The sequence below is a fragment of the Acanthochromis polyacanthus genome, chromosome 3 (genome assembly GCF_021347895.1).
Source record: "Acanthochromis polyacanthus isolate Apoly-LR-REF ecotype Palm Island chromosome 3, KAUST_Apoly_ChrSc, whole genome shotgun sequence".
NCBI classification, from domain to species: Eukaryota; Metazoa; Chordata; class Actinopteri; family Pomacentridae; genus Acanthochromis; species Acanthochromis polyacanthus.
Window position 1 is genome coordinate 31,023,608 of NC_067115.1, and position 21,980 is coordinate 31,045,587.

Consider the following 21,980-nt stretch of genomic DNA (forward strand, 5'->3'; position numbering starts at 1 on the left):
TTATTTTCTGAAGTGTCTCATCAACAGCTCTGTTGTCACTGAAAGTAAAATTCTTTAACCGAGGATCCAGTAACGTGGTTTCTGTGAGGACTGTGCTAAACTCCATACAGAGATCAAAAACAAAGTTGAGTGACTGAGTGAGAGCTGAAGGAAAAAAGTTGGAAGTCGGCTGCAGTCACCATCTCATTTGTCAGTAATCACCTCCTGCTTTATAAACCAGGTTCATTCATTCTCTCCTTGTCAGACCACAGACTGCCACAGCTGCACATGGATCTATTAACCTCCTGTATTTCTAGTATCTGTCTCCAGCCTGCTGCTCCCCAGTCGCTGCTTTCTACCCGTTGGTTTCTGCAGCTCACTCACTGGTCTTCTCTTGCCTCTCGTCCGGACCCTGTATTCCCAGAGTCTGCCTTCCCCCTTTGCATTCTATTCCCCATTTTGTGAGTACTCCATTGAGTTAGTTTTGATTTTATTTTTATTTTTATTTTTTTTGGTAGTTGTGTTTTTGGGTTTAGCTGGGAATGTTGTAGGTTTTTGTGGTGTTTATTTTCGAGTTGAGTTTGGTTTTGTTTAGCCTCTTAGTTCAGTTTCCCATTTTCTATGTTGGTTTTAGTTCTTGTTTTGGTTCAAATAAAGCCTTGCTATAATCTGACCCCCCTTGTAACACTAACTGATGATTAGAAAACCCCTGTACAATTATGTTAGCACATGAATAAAAGTGAGTTTTCATGGGAAGCATGAAGTTGTCTGGTTGACCCCAAACTTATGAACAGTAGTGAATGTTCTACAGAATTGAAACACTACCTTACTGTGGATAAAAAAAAGATTTGATACAGAGAAGAAGACAGTTGGTAGTTTCTCATTTGTAACACACATAACCTAAGTAAAAATTGTTATTCAATCAAGGAAATATTTTGCAGGTGTGTTAAACAGTTGACATGTTTGTATGTGTTACATACGGTCAAATGTCCATCTCTACAGGAAGACATGTCACTAATGTGCACTACCAGTCAAAAAGGAACACACAGGAGGATGTGGTCTACAGACAACCCTTCTGCTTTCATTGTGGTTGGCACAAAACACATCATATAGGTCAGAAGCTTTGTTTTGCTTCACATTACTGGAAAACAAACTTTAGCATTCATTTTGTAGTCACATCACAACTAAAGACAGAACAGTAGAGACATTTTAATCATTTCCTCTGCATCTCTTACAGCTTAGATTCCATTTATGAAATTATGCAGCCAGCAGTTTAAAACAGGACAGTTTCTATGTAGAACAGATACTAGTGGCTGGAAAACAAAAAGACAACAAGAAGAGTACTCTCCAGATCATGTGAAACTCCTCAGGGATGCTTCCAGTAAATTAAATTCCACTGAAGACCCAGTCACAGAAGTTTATCTTTCACACGCATTGTTCTCCTCCTGAGACTGGGCTCTGAGTGACATTTTTAATCATTAGTGACAACCTCTGACTTTCACAGAGTAACCACCAGTGGTGGGTAGAGTAGCCAAAATTTGGACTCAAGTAAGAGTAATGTTACTTTAGAAAAATATGACTCAAGTAGTGTACCACACGGGGTCCGTGTGGTACACGGTGGCCCCGGTTTCTCTCTGGGGGCGCTGCCCCGTGGCTCCTGCGGCCGGGGGGGGCGCCCTGTCGGCTTGGCCCTGCATTGCTGTGATGGCTGTTCTGGGCTTCTGGGTCTTTCACACTTGCATGTGCATGTTTGCTCAGGTCCCACCAGCTCCTGTCAAGTTCCGCTGTCGAGCAGTGATGGGACCCGCCAGAATGTGCCGAGACTCTCTCCAGAGTCTAATCTCACACTAAACCCTCTCTCCTTTTCTCTAGTATCTTCCTCTAGTATCTTCTGGCCTATTCTACTCTATACTAACATGACACCCACAACTATGGTGTTCAGTACTGTCTGGCTAATTATTCATTTATTTATTTATTTACTTGTTGTTTGTTTGGTTTTCTGTTCTCTTGTGTATGTGTTTGTTTGTTTGTCTCATTGATGGGTAATTATTAGTTGGGAATAACACAACACCTGGGGCCTATTTCACGAAGCAGGTTCAAGAAACTCTGAGTTTCTTCCGCAACTCTGAGTTGATCTACTCTGAGATAGAAAACTCTGAGTTTTCGGTTTCACAACGGCTGATTTGAGTTGGTTTAATCAACTCGGAGTAGTTTGACCCGGAGTTACGCGCGTGCACCGCAACTCTGAAAAGACAGCATCAATGGAACCCCGATTCGACGAGTCACCATGGAAACGGGGAAGCGAAAGGCTGGTTTTTGAAATGGAAGTTTTTAACGCGCTCATATGGCGCGTTTGAACACGTTTTTATAAAGAAGTGCAACAGCGCTGCAGCTGCAAAAGAGAGAGAGACGGCGTGGAGAACAGCCCGGATCAATGCGTAAGTTTAAATGTAGTCCTTTGTAATCGTAATAATATTACAGGGAATAACTGTCTGAATGGCAGCCTAGTAAGTTATTTCATTTAGGTGAAATCCCGCTGGGGAGAAGCGCACGGGGCAGCAGCTTAAGATGAAAAATAAAAACACTGTTCAAACAGGTCAGACCTCGGCATTATCTCATGGAGGTACTTCATGTTGATCATGTTTTACATTGTAAAGTAGCCTAAATATTAAGTGGCTGTTTGACTGTGCAGTTGTTTTATTCACACATAGCCTAAATGTCTGCATCCATATCATGTCCTGTTAAATAATTAAGACTATTTAAACTAACATAGACTTCTGCTCAGCCAACAGAAAGAAAGCAGATGCCTGTAAAACGGTGGTATAAAAGATGCATATATATACATATGATTATGTAGTTCTCTTTTGTGTCTTTTTTGTCTTTTGGCCCCTTCACACCACAGACCTTGTAACTGTAAGTAGGCAATACTCCAAAGATTGATCCAAATGGTAGTTTAAGTTCACTGAAACATGTCACTGATCTAGGATGAAACTGTGTCTACTGCCTTTACAGAGGGGGATCCAGAAAGGCATACAGAGGTATGTTACTGATAGTTCTCTTCCCATTCAGATTTTAGGTGGAATATAGAGTGTGACATTTAGCCTACACTGAAGTATTGCACATTCTCATCCTTTTTAACAGAGCATGGCTGGACAGCAGCAGGATGGTCCCTCAGCACAGACTGACAGTGAGATGGATGTTCAGGAAACACCAGAGATTCTGTGGAATTCATGTGCAACTGTATAATTGAATGTCCTCTATGTACACACGTGGACAAACTAATGAAATAGGGCTGGACAAAAATGATGGTACCCATAACTTAATATTTTGTTGCACAACCTTTTGAGGCAATCACTGCAATTAAACGATTTCTGTATTTGTCAATGAGCGTTCTGCAGCTGTCAACAGGTATTTTGGCCCACTCCTCATGAGCAAACAGCTCCAGTTGTCTCAGGTTTGATGGGTGTCTTCTCCAAATGGCATGTTTCAGCTCCTTCCACATATGTTCAATGGGATTCAGATCTGGGCTCATAGAAGGCCACTTTAGAATAGTCCAACGCTTTTCTCTGCCATTCTTGGGTGTTTTTGGCTGTGTGTTTTGGATCGTTGTCCTGTTGGAAGACCCATGACCTGCGACTGAGACCAAGCTTTCTGACACTAGGCAGCACATTTCTCTCCAGAATGCCTTGATAGTCTTCAGATTTCATCGTACCTTGCACACTTTCAAGACACCCTGTGCCAGATGCAGCAAAGCAGCCCCAAAACATTACTGAGCCTCCTCCATGTTTCACCGTAGGGACAGTGTTCTTTTCTTCGTATGCTTGGTTTTTGAGTCTATGAACATAGAGTTGATGTGCCTTACCAAAAAGCTCCAGTTTGGTCTCATCTGTCCAAAGGACATTCTCCCAGAAGCTTTGTGGCTTGTCAACATGCATTTTTGCAAATTCCAGTCTGGCTTTTTTATGAGTTTTTTTCAGCAGTGGTGTCCTCCTTGGTCGTCTCCCATGAAGTCCACTTTGGCTCAAACAACGACGAATGGTGCGATCTGACACTGATGTACCTTGGCCTTGGAGTTCACCTTTAATTTCTTTGGAGGTTGCTCTGGGCTCTTTGGATACAATTCCAACGATCCGTCTCTTCAATTTGTCATCAATTTTCCTCTTGCGGCCACGTCCAGGGAGGTTGGCTACTGTCCCGTGGGTCTTGAACTTCTGAATAATATGAGCCACTGTTGTCACAGGAACTTCAAGCTGTTTAGAGATGGTCTTATAGCCTTTACCTTTAAGATGTTTGTCTATAATTTTTTTTCGGATGTCCTGGGACAATTCTCTCCTTCGCTTTCTGTTGTCCATGTTCAGTGTGGTACACACCTTTTCACCAAACAGCAGGGTGACTACTTGTCTCCCTTTAAATAGGCAGACTGACTGATTATGAGTTTGGAAACACCTGTGATGTCAATTAAATGACACACCTGAGTTAATCATGTCACTCTGGTCAAATAGTTTTCAATCTTTTATAGAGGTACCATCATTTTTGTCCAGGCCTGTTTCATTAGTTTGTTTTTTTAAATAATTATGTTAATCAACAATTCAAAAGTAATGGCTGTTTTTGATTATTTAATTTTCAATACATTTTTATTTATTGTTACTTTTGTGAGTTTCAAGTGATTTCAGTGAGAATTGTGGGTTTTTTCTTCTTTAACTGAGGGGTACCAACAATTTTGTCCACGTGTGTATTCCCAGTTATCAGTAAAACAGATTTACAAACTGCATTTGCTGAGAAAAATCCAAAAAACAGATTAGGAGGGCAGATCTGGAAATTGAAATACTGGAGCACAAGTTAGAGGTGGTGATGGTCACAGGTGAATTATGTTAACTATTGGAACATGAACTGAACTCTCTTTTATTTGTAGGAAATAAAGAAGACCAAATGAAATGTGTATCATGTCTTTATTTGCTGTGGTGGTGATGATGGTGACTTAAACTGTAAAGTGATTATTGCATACGGTGTCTCTGACTGCTCTGCTGTCCTGGATAGCTGCAGGTGGATGGGCTCATCATCTGGGTCTTCAGTTTGTAGGGCAGGGTGTTTCTCTCCTCTAATAGTGGTAATATTATGAAGAACAACACATGCCACAGTAATATCACAGGCCCTCTCAGGGGTCGCCCTGAGATGACGTTGTCATACAACTGGCCTGTGAACCCAAGCAGCAGGCATACGCAGGAAGGTAGGATTAATAAGGATTTAATGGAAAAACAAAACAAATACTTAAATAAGGAAGCAGGTGGGAAACAGCAGCAAAAGAAATTCAACTAAACTGACTAAACTAAACAGAAAGCAGACCTGAAGGCTGAGGTAAAATACAACATAAAACTAGGTTAATCAAAAGGGGAAGGAGGCTTACTGAGTCCAATCCAGTGACTAGCGGCAAGACAGAGTCCAGGAGGGGAAAACAGAGTCCGGGGAGTGACATGCAGAACTGGAGAGCAGAGTGAAGCGGCTGGCAGGACGCGAGTGTAGCAGGGAGGGTGAGTCAATGAGCTGGCAATCAGCTGTGAGTGGAGCCGGGCTTTTATCTGATGCTGATCAGTCATTTGTGCCAGCTGTGTAGAGCAGCACAGCTGATTGCCATTTGGCAGATGAGTCTGCTCTGAGGACTGACACAGGAGGACTGTGACAGACGTAGGCTCTGGAAACAGGCTTTCAGCAGGCCTATGGTCATCTCCACCCGGGCTCTGGTCCTGCAGTGAGTCCGGTTGAAGTTCTGTTGGGGGCCTGGTTCAGGGTCAGGGTATGAGGTCATCAGCCTGGGTTGGCATGGTAACCCCTGTCACCCAGCAGAAGGCCATCAAACTCTCCTGTAATGTATAGTGGATACATCAGAGTATATTATAGGAGGGAGACAAGAGAATTATATTGTGAAAATCTTTAGGCTGCTGACCACGCTGCAGTCTGTTGCTCAGGTTAGACTCTCCATAAATCCTGGAGTCATGAACAGACCCAGACCACGTGGCCTCCACATTAGAAATGATGTATGCAGCATCACATATGATCTGGGCAGTGCAGAGAATGACAGATGTTGAACTATGATGCAGTCTTTAACATTTAGAAACAGTAGTCAGTCTACCTGTAGCCTACCTGCACATTTATGCTGTGAATGGACTTCCTGTTCATGATGTGAGGGAGCTGTGATGGGGATGTGTGTGCATCTATGCAGCCAATCACACTGGGAAATCCTAAAAGAAATTCAAATGACTAATCCCAGTCTGAGGCTGCAGCACAATGTCATTAACAGAATATGATTTAAAATGAATTTAACAGATCTCTACATCATTCACCTGCAATCCTGTGGAACTCCTGTTGATGTTCTGACAGGTTTATGTCCACAATGATGAGTAAAAGTCGTTTCAGAGCCAGGAAAACTTTTCTGACTGTCCTGCATACAGTTGTCTTACTGTAGTGCTCTCCATCTCTGACATCATATAAAAACTTCCATTTGCAAAGAACCGCAGCGCAACACACAATATCTGCTGGATGTGAGAGCATGACTACGGCTGGTAATGTAAATGTAAGGACGGATTAGGTTGTTTATGTAGATTATGGACTTGAAACGATTACGAAACGGTACCGCTCAAACCGATAATTGTCCGGAAATGTGAGAACATTTATGCGCGGTCTGATAACAATCTACCGACGAATATTTAATTATCTGTGCAGTAATGCTGCTCCTTTATCCACTGGATTGTTAATAAAAGCTGTTATACGCCAAAACTCGCTCGCTTACTGACTGAATGAATGAGGAAAAGAAACAGCGTGTGTGGCTGAAAGAGGGCGGAGACAAAGAGAAACTCGAGGTTTTCTCAGATAAACCTGCTGGCGAGCAGGTTAGAGTCATAGAGTCTGTTACTGCGGTAACTGACCGAGAGTTGAAGTTACCCCTCTTTGTGAAACAGGCTAGAGTTACCCCGCATTCCCTGGTTAGAGTTACCTCGCTTCGTGAAATGGAAAACTCTGATTTTCCCTCATTTCAGGGTTAACAAACTCAGAGTTTTCACTAAACCTGCTTCGTGAAATAGGCCCCAGGTGGTGTGAAACTCCTCAGGGATGCTTCCAGTAAATTAAAGTTCCACTGAAGACCCAGTCACAGAAGTTTATCTTTCACACGAATTGTTCTCCTCCTGAGACTGGGCTCTGAGTGACATTTTTAATCATTAGTGACAACCTCTGACTTTCACAGAGTAACCACCAGTGGTGGGTAGAGTAGCCAAAATTTGTACTCAAGAGTAATGTTACTTTAGAAAAATATGACTCAAGTAGAAGTAAAAAGTAGTCATCTAAAAAATTACTTGGGTAAGAGTAAAAAAGTACTTGGTGAAAAAACTACTCAAGTAGTGAGTAACAGAAACATCCGATTTATTTGTCTTCTGTGTATGAATTCAATCAGACATACAATATAAATGTAAATTCAATATAGTGTATATTCAGGTAAACCTCTTTAACTAAAATGATAAATTAAATCTTTATATGAAAAAAATATGAAAAAAAAAATTATATTCCAAGAAACATGCTCTTGCCGGCGTTGCAGGTTTCAAGCATTTTCTTTTTAATCTTTAAGACTGTCCCTGAGGTTTAACATCAAAATATTAGGCATACTGAATGACTGTAACCAAAAATGTAACTTAAGGTTTACCAATTTCTAAACCTTCTTCAATAGCAGCTTTTCCACAACATCAAACCAAAACAAAGGTAACAACCCTGCAAACTTGCAGTGAAAAGATACATTAACCTTTAACCTGCCCTCCATATGACACATCAGGGCTAACCAGGTAGATTATATTTAGAACAAGGCAGTCTTTACATATAACAGGTGTCTGTTGTGGAACCAGAAGAGAAGATCCTGCATCATATTCACATGAATACGATAAAAACAGGTAAATAATGGATTGTAGATGGTTGGTGTGGAAGTCAACAGTAACCATAATAAACTCCCTAAAGCCAAGTCAGCACATTTAACATACACTGATCCAGCTTAACATTATGATCATGTAACATTGTGTAGGCCTCCTTTATGGTCTAAAATGCTCTGAACCATTGTGTCTGGACCAGAGGACCTCTTGAGACATCCTATGGAGTCTGGACCAGCATACCTCTCCAGGTGTCTATGGGGTCTGAACCAGGACGTTGGCAGTGGATTCTTTGGGTACTCTGGGTTGTGCAGTGGGGCCTCTGGGATGAAAACTTGTTCCACTGCATCCTGTTGATGTTTCATCAGAATGAGATCTACAAAGTCTGGAGGTCAAATCAACATCTTGGGGGATTGTCGTGTTCCTCAAGATGTTCATGATTATTTGATGATGTTGCTGTTGTGATGTGATGGGATGTATTGTCCTGTGTGAGGAGACCAGTAACATTGAAGATTTCCATTTAAATGAAGGAGTGTGTTTGTCCAAGTCTCGTCCACGTGGACGCCACAATCCAAGGTTTTCCAGCAGAACACCACATAGAACCAACACGATCAATGTTCTTCACTTCACTGTCAGTGGTCAGAATGTTGTGGCTGATTGGTGTAAATACCTTACCCTAACTGACATGTATGATAAGTGGTAAAAATAAACCAATCTGAAAAATCACAACACCACACAGATACACTTTAGTCAGTCATCCTGATGCAGCGCTGCTTGGCTGAGCTCCTACAGCGCTGAAGCCAAGGCTGGTGTTGGTCCTTTGCATGGAGGGCAGGGTCTGCTGGATCCAACCATCTGGGTACCTCATCAGCAGCTTGCTGCCCCTCAGCTCCACCCCCTGGACATGAGGACACACTGCAGCTGATCAAATTTTACATGATGACAGCTCCTTGTTGAAACTCATAGGTGCACATTAATAACCTGCTCTTACATTCAAGAAGGTAACCACAGCAAAGTTCTGCTCACCTGAATATGAGCTCATTACTTACCTGCAGCTTCTCCAGGGCTTTGGCAGCCATGTTGGCATTCTTGAAGTTGATAAAAGCACAGACACGTTCATGAAGAACTCTGAAGCTTTCAGTCTCACCAAACCTGTCAACACAAACACTCAAAGTCTCAAATGTACAGCACAACAGTGTGGCATTGATCTGTAGCTCAAGAGATGCTGCTTGTGATTCACTAAAAAAACTTGATTGGTTGCATTCCACCTGCTTCTGAGCCGGCTGATTATGACAGATGGGGAACACCTGTCGCTGCTTCTGCACTGCTGGGCTGCCCTAAAAGGAAAGAAGATGGAGAGGGAGGGGGAGGGCACTATCTGGTAGAGTCACTATATTATCAGAGTATCGACATGACAGGTCCAAAAAATTTTGGTGACGTGATCTATAGGCGCCATTTTGTTTCCTATTCATGAACGGTTTTCCTGTTAACGTTGTTTACACTGCAGAGAGTAATTCTAGGTCCTTTTTCGCTTCCTAAATACCTGAAAAATGATGGGCTGTTGTGCCTTTGGGTGCACAAAGCGATCGGAGAAGGGATTCCACATGTTTAGATTTCCCAGTAATAGTGAAAGAAGGAAACTGTGGGAAAATAAAGTCCGGAGAGTGGGATGGAAACCGACTTCATCATCGTTTTTGTGCCAGGTTAGTCCCATGTAAGTACTTTCATGTTTTGATGTATGGGTGAATGACAGATAGAAAAGTTTGATGTGATTTTAGGCAGTTGTGGTTATTTTGACTTTGACCATTTTCATGCATGGAGATGTATGAACTCCGTTAAACTTAAGCGGCCCGTATGTGCAAACGTATTTTGCTAAATTGACCGAAGCTGCAAACTTGATGATAGAAACATTATACACCCATGGAAAGCTTAGATTCTCATGAATCCACCGGTATAAACCACTTTCAGATGTGATTACCACAGCAGGTAACATAAACACATTTGTCCAACAAATAACGTAAACAGCAAAACTCACCTTTGAATCCTCATAACTAGTCACAGATGAAAATATTCCACAAAAAACAGCCATAATCCAACCTTGGACATCCAGACAAAACAAGCCAGTAAAATATTTTGTCCAAAACATGTCTTGAAATCAGTAAACAATCCACAAATAGCTAGTTTTTGTGAATGTGCACCTCGCGCTGCGCGTCCCATATTGAGTGAATGGAAACAAAATGGCTTCAAATCCCCAGTTGTCGCTACTCTGATAATATAGGGACTCTACTATCTAGGCCTGGCAGCAGCCAGCCTGACACTAATAAACAAATGCTGCTTGTCTACAAAAAATGCTCCATTTCTGAGAATGCCATCTGTCGGAATGAACAGCCTTGGTGGAGTACTGCATTTGGAGTGCTTTTCCACTACAGCAGTGAGAGAGAACTGAAATATGAAAACAGGAGGTAGCTGGATGTTTTTTCAAGCTTCAACTGCAACGATTTAAATCTGTTACAAAATACCAATGTTTTCAGTGTGTTAAAATAGAAACTGTACATGTTGTGAAATATTTTGCTTTAGTTCTACCTGTCTGCTCAGTATTCAGTCCAGTGGATTAAAGGTCACATCTTATTATAATCCTAAATATTATCTGTACAGCTCAAAAAAGCTTGAATTCTAGTCAGATGTTCTACTGTATGCTGTTGCTACTGAAAACCGAACATTACAACATTTCACAGTGTTGAGTGTGTTTTTGAGACAGCAGACAGGAAACTTCTCTCAGTTAAAGCTGTTTATTCTGCAATGCCAAGTAGCTTGATATCAACAACAATTACACTTCAGAGGACTAGAATTAACAAAGGTGTTAATCTGAAGGCGTCTTCCCAGTAATGGATGCAGTATTCAGTATACAGAGTATATTTATGAAATGTGCTACAATCTCACTGGTCAAACTGGTGGAGAAGAGCCGTGGTTTAGACTTGGCTCTCTCTCGTTGGTGGACAGGCTTGTCCACATCTTGTCACCATACAATCCTCCAATGAATCATCAGTTTCTGATAACCTGAAAGAGAAAGGAATCCCTCCCTACAATGACTGATAGGTGTGTTTGTGTCTTTGTGTCTTCATTAGTAGTCATAGCCTAAGGATACAGTCTTATGTCGTTACTTATGGTCTTCCTGTTAAAGTTGTATGACAGTGCTCTCATTGCTTTGGGTGACGCATGCCTCCAATCATTTGCACTTTATCAGTTTTATGTTCTTTTACATGAGCTTCAAAACAAGTGCATCCTTCAATCAGTAGTAGCTGGTATGTGTGAGCATGCAGCGAGTGTCCATGAGAGTGTGTGTGTCTGCAGTGTGTGTTCATGTGTCTGATGTGTCTTGAGTGTAAGCTGGTGTGCTTTGTCCTCTGTTTGACCTGCTACTATTCAACTTTGTTTCTTCCCAATTCACATAGTGTGAGATAAAGTTTGAGATCCTCCCGTCTTACACAGGTCAACACAACTCTTTTATTTAGCACATAATGCCATGTGTAAATCAGCATTAAGCCAGCAGTATGTTTAATAGAAACAATAAAAATAATAAATCCTAGCAAAATGTATCCAGTTCCATCACTTCCTGCGCAGCATCATTTTCCACTGTGATGTTTTGCTGTCACTACTTTCTGTTTCCATCAGGTCAGTCCAGTCTGTGATTTCACTGCATCTGTAGAAAGTGAAAAATGATTTGAGAGATTTTTCCCAAAACTGTGACGATGCACTTTCTAATGGTTGGTCATTTTGATTAATTTAATGTGATCTGCATGAAAAAATTAATTTTCATTCAAAAATAAGGAGATTTCTAAGTGACCCTAAACTTTTGAATGGTTGTGTATATAAAGACATAAATAAAACTCAATAGAGCATATATTGATGGGATGTGTAAGTCTGAATTATTCTGGTCCGTATCGGATCTTACAACTGCGACCAGTGACCCCTGGTTGGCTTTTGAATATAAATGAATGTAACAACGAGTCAGTCTTTTGAATGGCTCTTTGAAAGGAACGGCTCCTCAAGATCTGACTCCTTCAAAGAGCCATAAATCCCATCTCTAGTGTCAGCAGCCTTCTCCATCGATTCCTTCTCTCAGCAGGTGAGTGTGTGGCATGGTATGTGGGCAGGTGTTGTCAATCCAATCAGCAAGGTTTGGTGTGCTGGCAGGTGATACTGATAACACAGACTACTCCTGTTCCCATAAAGCCAGGCTCCGCACACAACTCAGTGCCAGACTGTCAAAAAACCTTGTCCTGAACCACCTGTCAGCCAAGCCACCTGGATTCCTCTGTACACCTCACTTGGTTCATGTTGAAACTACCTGGACCTCACACACTGTGTTCCTGCCGCCTGAATCAACACTCCCACTGGTCAAGTATCTTTACGCTGCAGCACTTGTCCATCACCCCATCAATTACACCACCCCAGCCTGCCATGCTCTGTTTCCCATTCTCTGTTCTCTCCCTCCAATCAAGTCCATCCATCCATTATCTATTCACAGCTTAATCCTCATTAGACTCATGGGGGGATGGAGTCTATCCCAGCTGACTTGGGGCGAAGGCAGGAGACACCTGGACATGTCACCAGTCTATCACAGGACTACATATAGAGATAAACACTCACATTAACCTCAGCATGTTTTTGGAATGTGGGAGGAAGCCAGAGTTTTATAAGTTCCCTGCTGAATTGCTGAGTTTGTGTAGTTCATTTTGTTGCCTGTGCTTCGTAGTTAATCAGTGAGTCTGTCCTCATGTTCTAGTGTTCTGTCCATTGTCGCTAGTATTATTCATCCAATTAGTGGCCTCAGTTATCTTTTATCTCTGCTTAGTTCTTGTTTTCCTGGCTTTTAAATATGGTTTGTTGTATAATTTCTGAGTGTAAAATAAAATCTTTTATTCTTTGTTACATCGGTCTGTCAGGTTTCATTCTCTGTGGCTCCGTAACATAGAGAGAGAGATTATTGGAGTGTTTCAGCATTCAAACCCATCGTTACAAAGATTAATGCACATTTAGGATATCAATGGTGCCAAAATCCAACACTGGTCTACAGAGATGTAGAAATCAGTGATCTGATCTGATGAGTCATCTTTCACCAGATTCACAACGTGTGTGAGTTAAGGTGAGGTGTACATTCAGAAAACCGTACAGACATGTACTGACCCCAACATGAGGGGATCTGGTGGCTCTGTTGTGCTTTGGGGGGCATTTTGCTGACATGGTTTGGGTCCACTTGTTCACTTAAAGGCAAGAGTCACTGCAAATCAATACAAAGTGGCTCTGAGTGATCACCTTTGTCCTGTGAGGAAACATTTGTATCCTGAAGGCAGTGGTCTCTTACAGGCTGTCCATGTTCCCTTAAACAGAGCACAAGGGCTCAATGAATGGTTTGATGAAAATGAAGTGAATCTTATTCTGTGGCTTTTACAGTCACCAGATCTCAACCCATCTGAACATTGATAGGAGATTTTGAAGTGATGTGCTCGGCAGCACCATGATCAAAATGTTGAAACTTTTTTTGAAAGGATGACGATCGTCTTCCAGTGAAGTCCCAGAGACCCAGTCGATGCCAATGATCGATGCCAAGGAGCTCTGAAAGGTGTCTGACAGCATGTAGGAACCCAAGACCCCACCACAACACTTTATGATGCTTTTTCATTTCATTTGCCCCCTGTCGGTTAAAAATTACCTCACATGGTGCAAAATGACTGAATATGAATTTATAGGCCAAGATATTTGAACCAAACTATACATTACATTCTATATATGTGGCTTGATGTTTCTCTCTCTCACCTCTATCATCTCCACCACTTCGTTTGATTCAGCTTCATGGCTAGAGGACATCTTCTTCCTGGAAACCAAAATCAAAGAAATCAAAGCTTTAAAATAAATCTTTGAAAGGGAAGGTAAAGACTGCTTATGGATTTGAAGTTGTTTTACCTCATCCACACAATCAAAAGAAGCAGAGGAATCAGACTCAAGACCACCAAAGTTAACCTGATGACATTTGGTATTAAAGCTGTTTTCCCTAAAATGAAGATATATTGATATGAGTGCTATTGTATCTGCATCAGCCTTTTAAATGATATTGTAAGTTAATCAGACAGTCTTTGGATCGTCTTTAGTGAGAGTAACGGCAGAAAAAGATTCAAGAAATTCTCTCTAGGAATGTTGTTTTAAAGTGTTGATTTGCACTTTCGTGAACATCAAAAAACATGTAGAGTTAAATGGAAAAACTTACCTGCCGTAGTCAGATATAAGGTGGAGTTATGACGCCCTCTTGTGTTCTGAGCTACACAGTAATAATTCCCACTGTGTTCAGCTCTGAAGTCAGTCATGGTGAAGATCTGTCCTGAATGAAGTGGTGAGTCTTCATTCTCCTTGTACCAGGTGTAAGTAGCTGCTGGGTTAGCATCACTGCTGCAGGTCAGAGTCACTGAACTTCCCTCCATTATCTCAGCAGATGGACTCACTGACACAGAGGGAAGCTTTGGAGCATCTGGAGGACAAAGGAGAGACAATCTTATAAGTCTATAAATTACTGACCTCTATATGTTTCAACACTGTGCTAAACTTTCTCAGGTAGGCTCCAATAGTGGATTAATGTCTTTACACCAAAGTTTTTTTTAAATTTAGCAGCCACTATCACGATGAGTGGATTAATTCAAAACTGTCAGGACGTTAATCAGGGGCGTCACTCGGTTTTTTTAGGATGGGGGGCTTAGCCCCCAGGTGATGCACAGGATGTGAGCGAACGTTTAATTTCACAAACAGCTAACAAAAACTGAGAAATTGCTTTTCCACTTTTAGATTTAGATTTATTCAGAGACATTTTACTGTGTAAATGTTTTAGGCCACAGTGGCCGTGACTTTTGTTCACAACACAATAATTCAGGGCTGCCAACTTGTGACCATGCAGACCTTAGAGTGAGATTTGGTTTGTGTGTGATGGTGATGTGGCGTCTGGGGGCCCTCCCCCCCAAAATTTTGAAAATTACTGATCCTATTTCCTGCATTCTGGTGTATTTTAAGAGCATATTGTTAAAATCTTATTATACAGATGACATTAATGGATAATATGAAAACATTGAGCTTAAAACAAGCAGAAAAAAAAACAGAGCAACGGCAGGCTCTAATGCACACTCAACAGCTCCAAGTTGACCACATCAGCCAACTAAACAATAAAAAATGCTTAAGCAAAAACAAAACATATCTTCATAACTTAAATTATCCATTCACTGAACAGAATTTTTCACCTGTTTAGACACATCTTGTCAACACATTGTCATTGTGATGCACCTGTGTTGCATAATGGTGAGCACAGGTGGAAAAAGTCAAACACAGTTAAAGCTCAGGCGTCACCGGTTGAACACAACAACTCAAAATTGATCACACTTGTGGCTAATGATGTGAGAGTACATATAAGCCAAAGCACTGGTTTGTGAGGCACAACAATGGACAGAAATCTAAGAAGAGGAGCATGGATACGGCATGCCAGGGTTTTTTCCCCCCGTTGCCTGGCCAAAGAAAGTGTGGCCTGTGATGTAGATGAAGTCCTGTGGCCTGACCCAGTACAGAAAAATGATGCTGTGGCAGAGTAATGCACTTCTTTTCTTTGTACTTCATTTGTAATTTTTTGTGCTTTATTTTTACATACAAGTGTTACATTTAAATGCACAGGATTTCTGTTTTTTTTGCAAATTCTTTTTTCTATGTACAAGTGTTACAAATGCCCAGGTATTGTTTTGCAACATGCATTTAGGCTAAAAAAAAACATTTATTTCTACCGCTTCATGTCCTGAGCATTGTGTTTTCCTTTTTTCTATGTAGTGTTTAGTGACTGCTCAGTAGAGTATTTAATTTAGATTGACTTGAGGCATGATTTGACAGCATAGTTCAGTTTTGAGCACAGATTGAAACTGTTTTGGGGTGAAAGTTTGGTTTTTGCAAGAAGAGTCAGAGGTTTTGTGAATGTAGCTTGAAAATTGGGTTTTGTGTTCACAGTTTAGGGAAAAGTAGAGCAGCTTTCCAGGAATGTGTCTTAGCAATCGAGAAAAACTGTAATTACATGGGACCTTCTGCTTTTAGTTTGGGGGCTGGAGCTAACTTATTGTTACTATCAGCAGTGATGAATACTTACTCTCCTGAAAACATTTCATATATCCATTCTTGTTCACGTTCTTCTCCTATGGCTGCTCTAGTCGGTTCTGTGTGCTCCTCCCGGTAAACACATGTTGCAGGGACCGAGAGCAACCTCGGTTGCAGGGAAAACGTGGACTGGATTTCAGTGATGTGGGCTTGCTCTATAAGAACAAGTGGAATAGACTAGATAAGGACGCACTGACTGCGTCTCTCGCAGCTGACGTAACGGCGAAACTACACAAGTCAAGGACGTAGTAAATCGATGACCTTCTGTACTACATTCCACAAGAAGAACATGATACCAGCAGTAAAATATGGTGGTGGTGGTGTGATGGTTGGAGGACCTGGACTGTTTATTACCACTGATGGAACCATGAATTCTGCTCTCCACCAGGAAATCCTCCTGGAGAATATCCACCATCAGTTCAGGATCTAAAGCTCAACACAAATGGGTTCTGCAGCATAAAAATTACCCAAAACACACAAGGACGTCCCCCTCTGAGTGGCTCAAAAAGAACTAAATGAAGGTTCTGGAGTGTCTAAGTTAAAGTCTGGACTTCAGTGTCAGTGAGACGCTGTGGCAAGACCTTAAAAGACAGTTCATGATGAAAACCATCTAATGTGACTGAATTAAAACTATTCTGCAGAGAAGAGTGGGCCAGAATTCCTCCATGGCGATGTAAAAGACAGATCACAAGCTGGAACAAATGTTTAACTGCAGTCGTTGCTACCAAGAGTGGGCCAACCAGGGATTCGGTTCAGGGGGGCAATTACTTTTCACTGGGTTTATACAGGTTCTCAATACATCTTCAGTAAATCATCATTTAAAAATTGCATTTTGTTCTTTGTGAGTTATCTCTAAATATTAGTTTGAATATCTGGAACTTTTAAGGGTGAGAAACATGCAAAAATAGAAAAGCACTGTATGCAATATCCTATTTAATCCATTTAATGTTGTTTTTTCAGAGGATGAGAGGTACAACTGAATGTTTACTTTTCAGTTCTATTTGCGCCAGATATTTATAGAGGCTGGGTTAGCATTACTGCTACAGATCAGGTTCACTGAGCTCTTTACAAGAAGGACTCAGAGAAAAGGAAGAGGCATTCAGAGGATCTGGTGGCATTGTGTTAACAGATATTATTCAAAGGTAATGGTAAATTGATACTGTCAATATTTAAATGATATCCTCTAAAAGTGTTCAGGCAAACTGGATGGTTTGAATCAGAGCTCTGAGCTCAGGCCAGAAATCATTTCCTGGTTAAGAAGATGAACAGGTTCAATAGATTCAATCAGTTATTTTCAAATTAGCTGCTGTACTCACATTTCACATCAATACCAAAGTCTCCAGATGTCCTCTTGCCCAGCACATTCTCCACTGTACAGTAATAGAGTCCAGAGTCTGAGGACTGGATGGAGCTGAAGATAAGCTGTGACTCATTACTGAGAGATTGAAGGGCTGGATTTCCATTCCTCTTGTACCAGGTGTAATTAGCTGCTGGGTTAGCATCACTGCTGCAGGTCAGAGTCACTGAACTTCCCTCCATTATCTCAGCAGATGGACTCACTGACACAGAGGGAAGCTTTGGAGCATCTGGAGGACAAAGGAGAGACAATCTTATAAGTCTATAAATTACTGACCTCTATATGTTTCAACACTGTGCTAAACTTTCTCAGGTAGGCTCCAATAGTGTATTAATCTCTTTACACCAAAGTTTTTTTGAAATTTAGCAGCCACTATCACGATGAGTGGACTAATTCAAAACTGTCAGGACATTAATCAGGGGCGTCACTCGGTTTTTTCAGGATGGGGGGCTTAGCCCCCAGGTGATGCACAGGATGTGAGCGAACGTTTAATTTCACAAACAGCTAACAAAAACTGAGAAATTGCTTTTCCACTTTTAGATTTAGATTTATTCAGAGATACTTTACTGTGTAAATGTTTTAGGCCACAGTGGCCATGACTTTTGTTCACAACACAATAATTCAGGGCTGCCAACTTGTGACCAGACCTTAGAGTGAGATTTGGTTTGTGTGTGATGCTGATGGGGGGTCTGGGGGCCCTCCCCTCAAAAAATTTTGAAAATTACTGATCCTATTTCCTGCATTCTGGTGTATTTTAAGAGCATATTGTTAAAATCTTATTATACAGATGACATTAATGGATAATAAGAAAACACTGAGCTTAAAAAAAAGCAGAAAAAAACAGAGCAACGGCAGGCTCTAATGCACACTCAACAGCTCCAAGTTGACCACATCAGCCAACTAAACAATAAAAAATGCTTAAGCAAAAACAAAACATATCTTCATAACTTAAATTATCCATTCGCTGAACAGAATTACACTCAGACACTAAACTCTGTCCCACAGGAGCAGGGTGACATGAAGTAAAATCAGGACTAAATGAATAACTTATTACAGTTTTTCTCAATTGCTAAAACACTAAACCACACTGTCTGAACCAAATTCTCAGTTGCCTGAACCTACTTATTACCTCCGCCAAGGAGGTTATGTGACACCCGGCGTTTGTGTCTGTCTGTCTGTCTGTCTGTTAGCAAGATAACTCAAAAACGCCTGGGCAGATTCAGATGAAATTTTCAGGGGATGTAGACTATGGCAAGAGGAAGAGCTGATTTAATTTTGGTGGCAATCTGGAAAGGATCCTGGATTCTGGATCACTTTGAATTTTTTAGTATGTGGTTTAGTATGTGGTCCAAAATATGACAAAAACATCATAGGTTAGTATGTTGTTCAGCAAATTAGAACAAGATGTCCAGATAGCTTAACTGGTTAAGAAGGTGATTCATAAACAGAACTCTGTCAGACATGCAGGTTTGATTCCAGCTGATGATCCTTTACTGCATGGGTTTCCTGTTTTTCTCTCTATCCTTGGCGGAGGTCTGCACTCTCTGAGTGCTTTTCTAGTTGAATCAGTCACTCTTTTGGCAAAACCATAAGCACTTTTCACCTGTTTAGACACATCTTGTCAACACATTGTCATTGTGATGCACCTGTGTTGCATAATGGTGAGCACAGGTGGAAAAAGTCAAACACAGTTAAAGCTCAGGCGTCACTGGTTGAACACAGCAACTCAAAATTGATCACACTTGTGGCTAATGATGTGAGAGCACATATAAGCCAAAGCATTGGTTTGTGAGGCACAACAATGGACAGAAATCTAAGAAGAGGAGCATGGATACGGCATGCCAGGGTTTTTTCCCCCCGTTGCCTGGCCAGAGAAAGTGTGGCCTGTGATGTAAATGAAGTCCTGTGGCCTGACCCAGTACGGAGAAATGATGCTGTGTCAGAGTAATGCACTTCTTTTCTTTGTACTTCATTTATATATTTTTGTGCTTTATTTTTACATACAAGTGCTACATGTAAATGCACAGGATTTCTGTTTTTTGCAATTTCTTTTTTCTATGTACAAGTGTTACAAATGCCCAGGTATTGTTTTGCAACATGCATTTAGGCTAAATAAACATTTATTTCTACCGCTTCATGTCCTGAGCATTGTGTTTTCCTTTTTTCTATGTAGTCTTTAGTGACTACTCAGTAGAGTATTTAATTTAGATTGACTTGAGGCATGATTTGACAGCAAAGTTCAGTTTTGAGCACAGATTGAACTGTTTTGGGGTGAAAGTTTGGTTTTTGCAAGAAGAGTCAGAGGTTTTGTGAATGTAGCTTGAAAATTGGGTTTTGTGTTCACAGTTTATGGAAAAGGAGAGCAGCTTTCCAGGAATGTGTCTTAGCAATCGAGAAAAACTGTAATTACATGGGACCTTCTGCTTTTAGTTTGGGGGCTGGAGCTAACTTATTGTTACTATCAGCAGTGATGAATACTTACTCTCCTGAAAACATTTCATATATCCATTCTTGTTCACATTCTTCTCCTATGGCTGCTCTAGTCGGTTCTGTGTGCTCCTCCCCAGCCCGATCTCACGGGGATTCGTGAAACTGTCACGTAAGTTTTAGTTTCGGTTTCGTGCGCACCAACACGATTTCGTCATGTTTTTCGTGCCGCTCACCACGAAATGCGCACCAATGTATTTTAAACGGCGGACTTTTCGTGCCACTCAGAACGTATTTCAAAAGAATGTGTATATTATATTTTTAATGTAAAACCGCGGCGAATCCAACGCTATATTTTGCATGACATCGTCCCTAAACATAACCCTAACCATAACCCTAACCATAACCTAACCATAAGCCGGTGGTACACTTACCAATTTGCATAGGAATTTCAAGAATGTCCGGCGGCCGGCGGCCACAAACGCGATCACACAAGCAGTATACGCCGATGGACAGCTTAGATCGTCATGAATCCGCCGGCATAAACCACTTTCAGATGTGATTACCACAGCGAAAAACATTTCGTGGTGAGCGGCACGAAAAACATGACGAAATCGTGTTGGTGCGCACGAAACCGAAACTAAAACTTACGTGACAGTTTCACGAATCCCCGTGAGACCGGGTTGTCCTCCCGGTAAACACATGCTGCAGAGAGCAACCTCGGTTGCAGGGAAAACGTGGACTGGATTTCAGTGATGTGGGCTTGCTCTATAAGAACAAGTGGAATGGACTGGATAAGGACCAGGCGTAAACTAACCGTGACGTCACCCGTTGGTTTCAATGGCGAGAAAATGAAGCCCGGATTTTGCTACTTCCTGGTCGCCGTTTTGGATTTTTTGGAGCCAGTGACGTAAAAAGCGTCATCAAACAGACTGGACCGGAGAGCAACTGGGGGCAGGATTGGCTGAGAACTCTCTTATCCCGCCCACGTTTTGCCGCAGAGGCTTCTGTTGCTGTCTATCAAGTATAGCCACGCCCCCTGGCTCCGCCAACTTTAACGATTTATTTAAAATTCAGTATTGATTTATTTTAAGATCGGCCACCTGATCTCTCATTTTGACCATGAAAACTAACGGGGGAAAAATCCTGAGCTGTAGAACATCAGTCTATCAAATTTTATTTTTTCCAAAAATGAATTGGGGTCTGTGGAGGAAAAGCTTTTTGGAGCCAGCCCTAGCGGACGGTGTGATATTGCAAGTTTTTGACACTTCCGGGTTTGCTTCAATTCTGGAGCCAGATGCTACGTCCATTATATATACAGTCTATGATAAGGACGCACTGACTGCGTCTCTCGCAGCTGACGTAACGGCGAAACTACACAAGTCAAGTACTACATTCCACAAGAAGAACATGATACCAGCAGTAAAATATGGTGGTGGTGGTGTGATGGTTGGAGGACCTGGACTGTTTATTACCACTGATGGAGCCATGAATTCTGCTCTCCACCAGAAAATCCTCCTGGAGAACATCCACTATCAGTTCAGGATCTAAAGCTCAACACAAATGGGTTCTGCAGCAAAAAAAATTACCCAAAACACACAAGGACGTCCCCCTCTGAGTGGCTCAAAAAGAACTAAATGAAGGTTCTGGAGTGTCTAAGTTAAAGTCTGGACTTCAGTGTCAGTGAGACGCTGTGGCAAGACCTTAAAAGACAGTTCATGATGAAAACCATCCAATGTGACTGAATTAAAACTATTCTGCAGAGAAGAGTGGGCCAAAATTCCTCCATGGTGATGTAAAAGACAGATCACAAGCTGGAACAAATGTTTAACTGCAGTCGTTGCTACCAAGAGTGGGCCAACCAGGGATTCGGTTCAGGGGGGCAATTACTTTTCACTGGGTTTATACAGGTTCTCAATACATCTTCAGTAAATCATCATTTAAAAATTGCATTTTGTTCTTTGTGAGTTATCTCTAAATATTAGTTTGAATATCTGGAACTTTTAAGGGTGAGAAACATGCAAAAATAGAAAAGCACTGTATGCAATATCCTATTTAATCCATTTAATGTTGTTTTTTCAGAGGATGAGAGGTACAGCTGAATGTTTACTTTTCAGTTCTATTTGCACCAGATATTTATA

At 41.4% G+C, this 21,980-nt stretch overlaps 1 protein-coding gene across 1 annotated transcript; it reads right to left on the bottom strand.

Moving 5' to 3' along the window:
• Positions 1 to 10,603: 10,603 nt before the first annotated feature.
• LOC127533372 (B-cell receptor CD22-like) lies at positions 10,604 to 19,976 on the bottom strand. Its single transcript, XM_051946235.1, has 6 exons — positions 19,895 to 19,976; positions 17,372 to 17,641; positions 14,149 to 14,406; positions 13,848 to 13,935; positions 13,701 to 13,758; positions 10,604 to 11,583 (listed from the first exon to the last, which is right to left on the bottom strand). Exons 1-6 carry the CDS (start codon positions 19,911 to 19,913, stop codon positions 11,575 to 11,577), a joined length of 702 nt encoding a protein of 233 aa, XP_051802195.1. The 5' UTR covers positions 19,914 to 19,976; the 3' UTR covers positions 10,604 to 11,574.
• Between the last annotated feature and the right edge of the window lie 2,004 nt (positions 19,977 to 21,980).